Raw genomic sequence first — 14,596 nt, 5'->3', positions numbered from 1 at the left:
ATTTGATGAGACCTGCTATGACAAGGTTTGCAACGGTCTTCTTGACGTTGCAAAGTATTCTTGACCACATATTGGCTTTGAAGCAAATGTTTGTGTGTGCTGATTGGGTTGCTTCACCTTACTCAAAGAAGCCCGAAGGAGAGGCTATGGCACGAATAGTCTTTGATGATAGCTTTTTTGCAAAGGCTAAGGAGATTGTGGAGGTAACTTCATTATATTTTTAGTGTATTCAAGTTTCATTATCAATTCATAACTTACTATGTTATTAACTAATTTATATTTTTCAAATTTCAAATGTAGATGTCTCTGCCCCTGGTTCTAGTCTTGCGCACATGTGATGGGCAGCAATCCCCAATGGGAGGTCTTTATGAGGCCATGGATAGGGCGAAAGAGGCTGTTAGAAGTTACTATCACGGGGATAGTCTCAAATTTGACCCCATTTGGGAAATAATTGATAGGAGGTAGAACAATATGCTCAGGCTACTTCCTTAATCCCAAATTCAGGTACTATGATAATTGATTGTCCTTGAAGTTGGGATTTTAATAAGTCTTTATTTTACTTTACTTTTTAAGGTTGTGTAGTAAGACTTGATATCATTTTCTATTTGTTTTAGGGCTGATGATTCCTACTCAGATCCTAATGGAGAGGTCATGGAAGGTCTCTCTAAATGCATTGAGAGAATGATATCAAGTGAAGAGGAGAGAGACCTTATTGTGACCGAACAACAAATTTATGTGGAATCAAGGGGTCCTTTGTTCTCTTCTATGCTAGCAAAGAGAGCAAGATCTACTCAAGCACCAGGTAAAGCGTCAAACTTTAAAATTTTTGCTAATTGATAAGTTGTGCTTTTGATTTTTTTTTTATTGCTTTATAGCTTTTTTAATTTTGTTTTGCAGATGCTTGGTGGGCAAGTTGGGGTGGCAATACCCCCAATTTAAGGAAATTTGCTCTCAGAGTCCTATCCCAACCTTGTAGCTCATCCCATTGTGAGCGCAATTGGAGCTTATTTGAGTCCATCCATACAAAGAAAAGAAACAGATTGACTCAAAAATGGCTTAATGACCTTGTTTATGTGCACTATAATCTTAAGTTGCGCATAAAAAAGGCATAGCTCTTAGAACTACCTGGTCCGCTTGATCTAGATGAGATAGATCCTTATTCTGATTGGACAACACAGGAGCCAAGTCCATTGTTTACACCAGATGAGATCGCTGATTTGGAGAGGCAGGCCATGGAGGGGGAGGCTAACGCTGATTTTCAGTTCACTATGGATGACATTGAGGATGAGGACGAGGATGATGATGATTCAGGCGAGGATCAGGCATTACCATTAGGAGGAGATGCATCCTCTTCTAGGACGCCGAACCAATCAGAAGGGACGTCGAGCAAGGGGGCACAGCCACAGAGTTCATAGTCACGCAACTCACGCCCTATCCCAGTGCGGGGCACTTCTTCTAGGACTAGACCCCCTCGCTTTCCTACTAGTGCAAGTGGAAAGAGGAAGATGTGATTGACATTGTCAAATTGTATTGATGTATTTAGACTTTTAGTATTTACTTCTAGTTTGACAGATTGAAACTATTTAGTAATTTACTATTTTGCTTCCTACCATGAGCATTCTGCATGAGAATGCAATTTTGTACGCATTATACATTTATATATATCTAAACTTCGTTTCTTTCTTTTGTATTGTCTTTAATTAACTTATTAGATGCATCTTTTCATTAAATTTTGCAAAATAAATGTATTTTAAATTAAATTTCAGCGGTTTTTTAGGTTCCCGAGTTTTTCCCGAGTTTTTTTTTTAAATCGCCGAGTTTTTCCTGATTAAACTTTTGGGGGGCTTGGCGAGTTTTTGTATTTGGCGAGTTTTCCAACTATGTTTCTAACTACCAGATTAAGTAAAATTTTGCCTTCCCTGATTTCTATCCATCAGAATGGGTTAGATCTGGTTAGGCAAATCTTCGACGCTATTGTCACATTCCATGAGAATATCCATTCCTTGGCTCTTGCTAAGAAAGAAGGCTTCCTTCTCAAATTGGATATGGCCAAATCCTATGATAGGGTTGATTGGGGGTTCCTCATGAATGTCCTTTCTGCTTTTGGGTTTTGTTCCAAAGTTAAGGAGCTGATTTTCCAACTCATCTCAACAATATCTACTTCTGTACTGATTAATGACTCTTCTCTTTTTTTCTTCCCTTGAAGAGGGCTGAGACAAGGGGACCTTATATCCCCCATTTTGTTCATTATCTTGGCGAAAAGCTTCGGAAGACTTATTCAGTCTTTCATCAATAAAGGTATCTTAGAAGGACTAAGGCCTTCTTCCTCTAATCTCATTTGCTCTCACGAGCAATTCATGGATGACAACATTACTCTAGGCATGACTACGGTGGATGAGGCTAGCGGGCGATTGATATATATTGTGAAGGGTCAAGACAGAGTCAACTGGAGCAAAAGCATTATCTTCTTTATCAATACCTTGGATTCGATGTAGTAGAGAATCACCAACATCTTTGGATGCTCTGTAACTAATTTTTCGGCTATGTATTTGGGCCTTCCTCTGGGTTTGAAACCGGATGATACTTTTTGGAGCTTCCTAGTGTATAGATTTCAAAGGAAACCTATGGATGGGAGGGAGCAATCCTCAGTCAGGCTGGTAAATTACAGCTCCTCAAGTCCTTGCAAAATTTACCTATTTACGCAATGAGTCTCTTCAAGATCCCTCACAATTTCGCTAATTCTATTGAGAAGATTCAAAGGAACTTTCTTTAGAGTGTGATGGAGAGTAAAAAACAGTTACCTGTGGTGGTGTGGGACTTAGTATGCAAGCCTAAGAAGTGTGGTAGTTTGAGAATTGGAAAAATTAAGGAATTCAATCTGTGCCTCCTTTCGAAGCAAGCGTGGAGAGTTTTTATGATAAAGGCTAGGAATTGAACAAGATCTGGAAGGAAAAATACCTCTCTCATTGTAGGTGTTACATCCCAAATTTTGCGCTAAATTTTAAACTGATTATAGCCGTTGTATCAATTTATTTCTTCCTGATCATGTGAAAGTGAGTTAGTCAATTATAGCCATTGTATCAATTTATTTCTTCCTGATCATGTGAAAGTGAGTTATTTAATTATAGCCGTTGTATCGATTTATTTCTTCCTGATCATGTGAAAGTGAGTTAATTATAGCTGTTGTATCAATTTATTTCTTTCCGATCATGTGAAATGAGTTAGTTGAAATATATATGATAATGAGATATTTTCATAAACATCTGAAAAGAGTTAGTTATTCTGATGTTGATGAAATCTCTAACTGTCACTAGATGATTTTGAATTAACAATTTATAAATCTTGAATTGATGGCTTGGTGAGAATGTTGTTTGAATGATTATAGGAAGAAGACTGAAGAGAGAGGGGAAGCATTGCTAAATGGGGTCATCGAAAGGGGATGGTCGAATGGTCGAGTCATCAAAATCGACAGGTTTGACCTAAGACTACCTTGGGCAAAGTTACTAGGATTTGACAACATGTTACATGGTGGAACCGCATGAGCTATAAAAGGAACATTGTAATAAATAATATAAAATAAACACATTCTTACCTTTAAAGAATTATCAAAAATTATTATTATTTAATTATTATTATACATTCTCAAATACAAACATATGTATATAAAAATAAGATGACAACAATACATTATAAATTATAATCTAATGATGCCACCTTATCAATACGTACACATGAACGTAGATAAGAATAGATAATAATAAAATAATAATAACTCTTTAACTTCTTATTTTTCTTTCTTTTCTTCCCTCCTTTTCTTTCTCTATAATCGATTTGAATGGCTATCGAATGGATTCTTGTAACTGAAGGAAGCCATAGAGTCAAGCTTTTTTCTTTTTATGTAGTTTCATGATCATATCAAAACAATCCTTCTTTCTCCTTGCTATTGGGCTCTCTAAGCGACTGAGAACAGTTCCGATTGAGAATAGTTTCGACTGAGATAAATCCCAAATGAGATTAATACTAGTTGAGATTCTGCCTTGCGTATTTCTTCTTCATGTTTCTTGCCGTGGGAATCAGAACCAGTAAGTGGAGTCCGAACTCCCGATTTCAGAGCAATTCAGTATAACCAAAGTGTCAAGTAAGATTACTGTCGAACCATGTATGTCCCTTTTGTATTTCTTTATAATGCTTGATGGGTTTCATGTAGTACCCGAAAACTAAGTACATATATTACAGAAGTTGGTTGTCTATTCATTTCCATATAGCACACCAGTCATATCCTTATGCCCTTATTACATAGAATCCATATTGTTGATGTTTACTTATTTGCAGATAGAATGCAAGGGAATAACGTATAGATTTTAGAATATGGAGTTGTTTAATCATTGATGTTATTCAGTCAAGCAAGCATATAAATCATGTTCAATAAATATCAGCTCAGAATTTAATACATCCTTTTATATCTGATCCAAGATGGAATTGAAATCATGTAATCTGAACATCGAGGAATTCACCGGTAGTATTGCCATAATAGGTGAATAGGTGTAAAGCAATAGCAGTAAACTCACGAGCACCTAGGAATCATTGGCTTGGTAGCCTGAAAAGGTGAGGAGGTGTAGAGAGTCTGCACAAATAAGAATGGAATCAGATCAAATATATATATATATATATATATATATATATATATATATATATATATATATATATATATATATATAATATGATTAAAAACTATAATAGCTCATGCATGTTCCAGTTATGTAATATGTTGTCAAGTCGAGTGGTGGAGATCGGGTTTGTAGACCCAACTTGAAATCCTTGGCCAGGGTAGAGATTAGGCAGATATGCCGAACATGTGATCTTTGTTGATTGTCTAGACGCTTCAGTTATTTTGGAGAATAACTGTTGGAACTTCAACCCACTTGATTACTCTGATGACTGGGCTTATGAACATCCCAAGCCCGATCTTGAGGTAGGGAGGGCCGTTCTAGTAAATTAGAATATGTGGGGATAAGTAATGGTCTACGGTTGGGAGGTTAAGCCTATGTCAATGCTTCTACTCTCACCAATGCCAAGGTTTGGACAACGAGTTAAAGAGGTTCTTTTTTATTACTGTATGTTCCTTTCACTTTTTACCTCTGTAAAAATAGATAGATAATTTCATTTAAGATAGAGAGAGCATTTACTTACATATTGAATAAGCTTACAGTTGATATAATTAGTCGTTACTTTATTTTCAGTTGAATTAGAAATAGTTAAATTGATTAGCAATACTTGGATATCTCTTTTTGTTTCTCATGAAATTAGTTGAATATGTAAGATAGATAGAAAAGGGTTTCTTTCAGTTATAATCAGTTGGTACAAATCATTGTCATGTGAAATGAATACCGTTACTTGTGAAATTAGTTTAAATTCAAGATCAAAATTTGGTTATGAAAATTCGTATGTTACAACAAGGATCTTTGGGACTTCCTAGTTTTTGAGAATCTCTCAAATCGATCTACAATTTAGAGTGTGGTCTAAAGCACCAAAGAGATCCTCAGGAAAGGAATTAGATGGAAGGTTGGGGATGGTAGAAATATGCGTTTTTGGGAGGATATTTGGGTTTCGGATTCTGCTTTCAATGCACATGAGGAGTTCAGGGATGAAATGGAGCCTTTGCACCAACATATATGGTGGTCTAGTTGTGGACTACTGGAATAATGGCAGATGGGTTGACATTTCTTCCTTGGACCCAAGGCTTCAACCTATTAAGAAGATTCTCAATTTCTTTTCGGTGGCTTAGGATGGGTAGGACTTTTTAGTCTGGAAGGGTGAGTCTAAGGGAGTTCTCTTGGTCTCCTTTGCTTTTATGCTCTTGCAAGAGATGGGTGCTACTCCTTTTTGGATAAAATGCTAGTACAAGATTTTGATTCCCAAGATAAACAATTTTTATTGGATATGTATTCAAGGGAAATGTCTTATTATAGACAATTTAAGTAAAAGAGGTTTTATTATTTCGAATAGATGCTATCTATGTATGAAGGAAGCTGAATCGGCCATGCATCTCCTTTCCCATTGCCAGGTTTCCATGGAAGTTTGATCTTTCCTTATAGAGAAGTGGAATGTTCAATGGGTCTTTCCAAGTTCCCTTTAGGGGTTTGTTCTTCAATGGAAATGTCCTACAAGCCACCTGGTTTTGGCTTCTCTCTGGGATATCATGGCCCCTCATACTATTTGTGGGATATAGAAGGAAAGAAATAACATAATCTTCTATGATTCTGCCCTTCCCCCTAAAATTGTAGCTTTCAAGATTGCTACTCCCATTAAGTGAGAATATAAATATTTATGGCCCTCACCTCAAATGCCCCTCTTTCAACGAAGCTGATCTTAAGATTGCTTATCTTTGGGATCTTAATACTAATCAAATGAACAATAATGTCACAAAGATAGATCGTATGTCTCATTGTTGGATGTGCCCTCCAAATGAGTGGATTAAAATCAATTTTGATGAGGTGGCCAAGGGAAATCCTGGACTTACCGGATGTGGGGGAGTGTTTTGTGATGAAAATGGAATGGTTTTTGCAACTGTGGCACTCCCATTGGGTACCCAGACAAACCACATTGCTGAAGCTATAGGTGCCTTACAAGGACTCAAAATTGCTAGAACATTGGAGCTGGGAATGTTTGGATTGAAGGGGACTCTGTGAACATTATAAAGTGTTTTAGAGGCGATAGTCCCGCATCCTAGGCTATTGATAATAGTATTAGGGAAGCCAAAGAAATTTTAAGAAATTTTGAAAAATTCAAAATATCCCAGGTATACCATGAGCACAATATGGTGGCTGATCACTTTGGCAATGCGGCGGTTTCAAGTAATCACGTGCACATTTGGGAAAGGGAGAACGAATTTAATTATGAATTAAGGAGCCTACTATCTTATGATAGGGCTCATGGAGGGCAAGCATGCAACAAGTACGAGAAATGATGATTTGGAGGTGCTTGGATATCAATCAGATCGACATTTATGGAAGGTTTCAAGTTAAAGATTACTTGTCTTGCCTTTCACGCTTTTTGGACGCTTTTGGCTTGTTTCCTTTTGGGTCTCTTTGTCATTTGCAAAAACAATTTGCAACGGTTGGAGTTTGAGATCATGGGGGGAGACCTGAAAAGATTGGAACCGACAACTTGTGAACATGTCTGCAGAGACAAGGAGGTTTGGGAGAAGCTTGAGAAGGGTCATTTAACGTGTCTCCTGGAGAAATTTGGTGGTCATGACAGAAATTTGAGACTCAATTGTTGGTGGATGATTGGGATAAAGGATGCTTGACCATCCAGGGAAGGAAATTCACCATAAACAAAGAGCTCATAGCTGAAGGTACTGACCTTTCCATGGACGGTGAAAAGTTCTACAGTGATCGCAAACATGCTGAAAAGGCTTTTGAGAAATTACCTAAAATGAAAGAGGAGAGACCTAAGTTTGATAAGGGTTTCCATACGTATTATGATCCTGCACAGCTTAAGCCCTTTTGGCAATGTGTTTTGAAGGTTTTGCTTGAATTCATTACCATGGAAGGAAGGTATTCCATGCCCCATACCTTTCATTTTGTTCTCATAAATCATTTTAGGTACAAGATCAGGATTTCCTTCCCTTATTTCTTGTTTTCGTCCATGAACGCCAACATCTGTGATCATAACAAAACCCCTAAAAAAGCTATCTTGCATCAAGGTCTTATGGTAGTCATCTTTAATTACTTAGGGCTAAAAATAGTGTGAGCCCTGCTAATTAGGTGCATTAGGTTGAAGATACTCCTAAGAACACTCCAAAGGGTGATCCCATCAAAGAGTAAAACTATCTCCAACAGTGACAAAATAGAGGATAGCAACATGGGAAGCCTAAGAAGAAAAAATAGAAATCTACTTGAAAGATGGAGGATGAGAAAAGTGAGGGTAACCATATTGATGATAGTGTTGCCAGTCCTATTGGTAGGACCTCTAAATCACTCTCTTGGGAAGGAAGCTTTAGAGGAGACTCCCAATGCTAAAAAGACTGTCGAGCAGGGGACGAAGGTCTCATTTGTAATGTGCATTGGTTCCCCACCTTTGGTTAACTTGAAAGGAAACCTGAAAGCTGGTAGGATGAAGAATCCTGCCAAAGGAGAGAAAATCCCCCTCTTCAAGGATTATACGAGCAATGTCATACATGATGTCCCTGTCTCACCCAATGGGTCTAATAATGCTAAGGATGAGAGGCCGAAGGAAGTGGTAGCAGACTTTTGGTTTGATGAGATGGGGGACAAAGTTGAGCCCCCTTTTGGTGTTCTACAGACTGAGAATTGCACTGTCCTTAATGATTTTCGTCCTAACATATGGATCTTTCATGAGATTAAGAGCCTCAACCTGAAGTATCGGGCCCTCTCATCGAAAGTGGAAAACAACTTAATGGATAATGAGTTGGGCATAGCTGTTAATGAGGCAAGGGTCACTTGGATTAAGGAGACGAAATTAATTCTGAACTTTGTTGAAGCTGAAGGCTCCACCAGGGGGTTTTGGAGATGAGGCTGGACTCTCTCACAAGCAAGGTCAACAAAACTGAGGAGGCTCTAAAGAAAATCCTAGACCATAGCCTCAAGATTATGCACTCTTTTGCTGATAATATGAATACACTCATTTAGAGGCTGGAAAATCACATGGAGAAAAGAGCAACCATGATAGAGGATGACGAAGACTTGGACGTGGCGGTCGGGCTTGGGAAGCATACTTGAGCCAGTAGAAAGAAGCCTATGGCTACAACCCCTCTCGATGACCTGGAGGACCTCAAGAAAGTTGCAAGGAACATGACAGATATCAGCAAGAAGGTAGCCCTTACCTTGGCAGGGCTGTAATTTGTTTGTTTCTGTTATTTTTTGCTGGTTAGTTCTTAGCTGTTTCTATGTTCTTTTTGCTGGCTTGCTGGCGTTTGGGTTGCTAGATTTTGTTTTGGTCTAGCAGGTTGGTCTGTTCTGAACTTAATTGACCTTATGCTTAACAATCTTGTATTGGGTTTCGGGTCCCTATAAAACCCGTTTTTTCCTTAATCAAAAGCTTCCTAAAATTACGACGATGGACATTACATATGGTGCTATCTCAGAATATACTACATAAAGAAAATTAAATCATTGTGATATTTTTATGATTATAATTTAACCTAATATGAAAGATTCTAGAGCTAAGGAGGGAGAGACATTAATTAATTATTCATTATGACTTATCCATATTATATCTCTCATAAATTAATCAATTAATCTATTGACAATCCATAATGGTGGATATCACTTGATGTGGTATCTAAGGACAGCCATAATGGTAAATATAATAATTAGTCATAGTAATACATGGTGACATAACTTAAATGAATTCTTTCCTAGCTAAGAGGGAGTGTTGAAGGTAGTGTCGGGAGGGCAAGCTTGAAGGCATCTGATAATGATTGATTATCTATTATTGTGAAGGATTCCTCGCTAGCTAAGAGGGAGTGCTGATTTTATTGTAGCTGTGGTAGGAATCTGAAAGCCATCATAGATATCATAAAGGTTGTGATTATATTTATATTATTATTGTAAGATAACATAATATAATATAAAATAATAATTATTATGATAATAATAATTACAACTACATTATAATTTGATATATTATAATTATTATATTATAATAATAATATAGTTATTAATTTATGGGGCCACATGTGAAAAGTGGTAACCCTTGGTGAAAAGTCTCTTACATGTATATGAAATATATGATCTCATTCTCTGAAAGAATAAGATACACACATAATCAGTATATAATTAGAATTTCAACATTTCAAAGGGTGGTAATTGTGAAAGATTGTCTCTTTCAAAGGGCAGGAATGATGGAGGGTTGTGCTTTTTTAATTGGTGGTAATTTGAAAGGTTGTTACTCCTGCGAAGTGTAGACATGATGAAGAGGTATCTTATCCCTCACATTGGAAGATATAAAGGGTAGAAGGTTTTATTTGACATCCAAGGGAGATCCATTTTGAGAATACTTTATTATTCTCAAAAGGTAGAAATGAAGGGTGGTGACTCAATTCTTATAAAAGGTGGTAACCCTTTCTCTAATAAAGGAGAAATAATTCCAAGCACTCAAGTATCACTTTTCACTTATCACTTACCACGACATCAAATTAACACTCAATCATTTCGTCACTCTATGAATTCAACATTTGTTCAATCATCATTCACCAGTACCACAATGTTAGATCATCAAAACAAAGGAAATCATTCAATTATTTTTCAATCATCAATTAGGAATCATTAAAATCTAGCAAACAAAACAACAATCAATTTCTCTATCAATTTAATTAGTTTACTATCAATCATTCAAACATCCATCATCCAAACATCAACTATTTAAGCATAAACCATTTTATCATCAAATCAATTATATATCAATCATTAAAGCAATAATTCATTTTAGTATTATTTAAGCATCCACTAAAAAATCCTTCAAGAAATAATGATAAAGAGAAATCAAGCAATCGACATTACCCTAGAAAATTCACTAACCAATCATTTTCAGATTTAAGAAGGTGTCTTGCAAATACGAGTGATAGCCGATCTTTTGAGTTCACAAGATATCAAGCACACGACCTTGAGATGGATGGATAAGTTTCGTTTCATGCTTGTGGGTGAGGGGATTTTGAGGCACTAGAATTAAATCACCCCATTGGGCTTGAGGGTCTTATCAAGCATTTCGCATGAGATGGATGCATTGGAGATTCTATAATGCTTGTGGATTGTGAGGTGAACGAGTGCTTCTGGGCTTAATCGAGGAGGATGATAGGCCTCTAAGGTAAATTGAGGGATGTGGTGGAATTAAGATCCTGTCATGTTCGTGGGTTAGGAGGTGAATTAGTTCTCTTGGGTTTGAGGGTCTTCTCAAGTATGCCCTTCATCATGGATGGTCCAGGAGATTGCTCATGCTTTTGCAATTCAAGGACAACCATCCTTGAGATTGCAGTTTGCATGGATTTCTCATGAGTTCCTAATTTGGTTGACCATAAGGAGTATATCATGATGTATTGATCCTACATTATTGATGCTATGATTTAGTTTATTTAGAGTTTTATTGAACTTTAACAAGATTGCACGAATGAGAGTGCGCAATAGTTCTATCTTTTGAATTGTTCTTGGATTGTTAATTTGAATATTATTCTTAGATAAAATTATATTTATTTATAATTACAATTCTCAATTTGGAATTGTTGTTTTAGGCAAGTAGTAGGAATATCCTAAGAATGAATATTACATGTATTTAATGGTAAATTAGAAGACCCAAAAGTAGTAACAATAACATTCTCATGCTTGCTAGTCGAGTTTTCAACATCAAGTGCAATAAAGTAGGAAGTAGAAGCATCCAAGTCAAATATGTTTTGGCTTGATAGCCTTCATATTGACTTGATGGCCCTCTTCCTTATGTCAACTTACTTGCCACTTTATTTGTGGGAAAGGAGCTGCAAGCTTGAATGCACATTCTTTGTCATTCGAGAGTATATTGATTTTGCTTTGTGAAGTGGATGATTTGTTTGTTGCAAATGAACTAGCAACCCATTACGATAAATTTAGATAAAAAAATTTAAATTGTAAAATGTTTATGAAGCTTAAAGAATTTCTGTAGAACTTGAAGTAAAGTTTTGATCTTAAGAGGTTGCAGGTGTTTCAATGATAGGCCATGGAAGTAACACCAACTATGAGCATCAACCTTATACTTATCCCAAAGAGCACAAATAGTAAAGTCATTGGAGCATATAAGATTTATGAACCTCATAATTGTTGCAACTTGCATGTTAGGATCAATAAAGAATTCACAAATTGCGACATTGTACCCTGATTGACTTCAACATCTCTATATCAAGAAATTATTGTTGACACAAAAATGAGCTCAACATTGTAAATTGTAATATTTGAGGCTTAATGCAAAGGCAAAATATAGCCGAGCAATTATTTTGTTCCATTACTTTGTAATGGTTGTTAGTTGTTTGAAGAAATGTTTTTGGGACCTGCTCTTTTGCACTTATGAGAATTTTCATCTTTTCAACCATTGAGTCAATGGCATCATATATCTTAACCAAGCAAGGCCTATCCACGTTAGTATAATGGGTCATGTAGGCTTTGTAAAATTGAGGAGTGATTCAACATGAGCCCACCAAATCTCTTCTAGGATCATTTGCCTAATTTTGCTGCCCTCAAAGTCCTAGATTGTCTCCTTATAAACTGATTTCAATTCATGATCATGTCAGAAAGTGTGGCACAATCATTCACAAGTTATTTCAAGACAATTGTATTGGAGGCAAATATGTCTCAACTTGTTTGGAATCAAAATTATTACTATTTTTATTAAGTTTACTAAAGTAAAACATATCTAACTTACCTTCAATGATAATTTCAAGAATATTTTTATAAGAATTGTATTAAGGCAAATGATGAAAATGTCATGATCTAGAAGCTCATTTGATAGCACAAATAAGAGAGACAAAATGATATTATCAAATGATTGATTCAATATTGATCAAATGATAATGGATACAAAATCAATGAATATAAAGTAGATGTGCTTGAATAAATAGAGAATGCATGATAACTAGGAGTGATGCAAGAGATACCTATCAACCAGACAAGGTGTAATCACATGTCCACCAATGGTGGATCATCCTCCATTCTACAAAAAAGTATGTGCAACAATAAGAGGATGGTAATGTGATCTGACACACAAAGAGATATATAATGAGAATTATCTCTATGTCAAGTAGATTTCTCCTAAACCATGTGCCAAAATGAAATGCAAACTCCTATGTGTCTACATGACAACTAGTATGCAAATGCACTATTCTAAGTAACTTAAATATAATTAGTGAATATTTAATTACACCAACACTCCCCATCAAGTGCTACTTAGGGGAATGCTCATAAATTCATAATACTAGATGGCAATGCATGATGGGTCCAACTACTAGGTCATGATAGGTACCTATGTACAATATGTAAGTGCAAAAGATATGCAATGCAATCTCTCATAAAGTGGAGAAAGAGGGAAAACCCCTCCCCCCAAAAGGGAGATGAAAAGAAGATGCGTGGATGGATGGAGTAATCAAGAACCCCCATTATGATATACATCATGCATATGCAATCAAATATCCCCCCATAGTAGAGAAGGAGACATTATATGCCCTCAAAATACTGAATCTACTGCAAAAGTGGTCCAAGATGTTGACCAAAATTCCTCCATAGGAAGAAAATAGCCAATGTTGCACTAAGAATGTCAAAGTGTGACAAAATTAGGTGCCAATGTCGACGTAGAATGACCGATGAAGTACCTGCTAAGATATGATAGAGATGAGGCATAAAGACACTGGCAAACACCAATTGGGTACACTCAATTGGCATGCTGGTACACTTGAACTTGTACGCTGCTTCCATTTACTGATTGGAGCATAACTTTCAAGGACCACGTCCCATGATATTCCTAATCTACTAACATAGGGATTACACCAAATATGTCATTAATGACCAAGTACGAAAAAATGTGGCAGTTTATGATAATGTGTGCACATCATTGTTCATGTTAGAGCATACATCAAATACAAATATGCAAAAATTAGAAACATGAAGATGATGAAGCTACTAAATAATAACCCTATCAAATACTGTAGAGAATATGGTCTCCAGTTGGCCTCTTTAGTCAAAAAGTCTTTGGTACAAAATTGTCCTCCCCCCTAGTTGCTGATTGGTTAACACTGCAAGATAGGTATGATGTGAACAAAGAAAGTATCGAAGTATTGTGTTCCCAATTTGCATTATTTATTTAAAATTTTGTTTTTCAAAAAACAAGGTTTAAGAAAAACAATATATTAATCACCCCCCCTTAAAAAAACAAACTTTATTGTAAAGAGAATAAACACAAGTAGTTTTGTTTCATTTTTCATTATTAAATAAAGAAAAAAGCATTTGTTTTTATTTTAAAAATTTAAAACTTTTTTATTAATAAATTAATAAAGAAAAACATAAAATGTTTTATTAACAAATTTTTTTATAGAACTTAAACATTTTAAAAAGTAAAATAAATTTAAAATAAATTAAAAACATAAAAAAATCCTTGTGGGACATGCAGGACAGCTTGTGGGCCAATTTTTAAAATTCTTTTAGAACAAACCCTACAATATATATTTTATTTTGTTTTTTAAAAAAGAACTTAAAAGAAAATTTTATTTTATTTTGAAAAACTAGAAGTTTTAGAAGTCACTGCAGATGTCTATACGACACTCGGGTAGGGGATTTTTCTCCTTCTAGAGAAGTAATGTCTCTAATCTGGGTGAATGAACACTTGTTTTTGGGATATTTGGGCATTTTGAATGCAATGCTAGTGTTATATCAGGCCAACCAAACTCAATTTGCTAATTTTTTTGCTTTAAATTTCACTTCTGCCCGAAGTAGCCAAATTTATAGTCAAATTCACCGGATGGCTACTATATGCAATGGTGAGGTTAGATCTTGCTTTAGACACTTCCACAAACTGCTGCACCTCCTAATCTGAATTATGACTCTCCAAAATACGAAGCAAA

The 14,596-nt window shown here is 35.9% G+C and overlaps 2 protein-coding genes across 5 annotated transcripts in view; both read left to right on the top strand.

The window, feature by feature from the left end:
• ATG18B (autophagy 18 B-like protein) overlaps positions 1–14,596 on the top strand; it is a 150,504-nt gene that overhangs the window by 24,832 nt on the left and 111,076 nt on the right. The gene's annotated exons all lie outside the window — the stretch shown is intronic.
• Positions 540–1,414, top strand: LOC149565629 (uncharacterized). The gene is made up of 2 exons (XM_089817185.1): positions 540–802; positions 898–1,414. The coding sequence occupies exons 1-2, from the start codon at positions 652–654 to the stop codon at positions 1,110–1,112; spliced, it is 366 nt and encodes a 121-aa protein (XP_089673311.1). The 5' UTR covers positions 540–651; the 3' UTR covers positions 1,113–1,414.

The sequence above is a fragment of the Cupressus sempervirens genome, chromosome 3 (genome assembly GCF_028749045.1).
Source record: "Cupressus sempervirens isolate cs-2001-9-10 chromosome 3, ASM2874904v1, whole genome shotgun sequence".
Lineage (NCBI taxonomy): Eukaryota > Viridiplantae > Streptophyta > Pinopsida > Cupressales > Cupressaceae > Cupressus > Cupressus sempervirens.
Note: the sequence above shows the minus strand (reverse complement) of the source record. Positions and strands in the feature narration are given on the sequence as shown.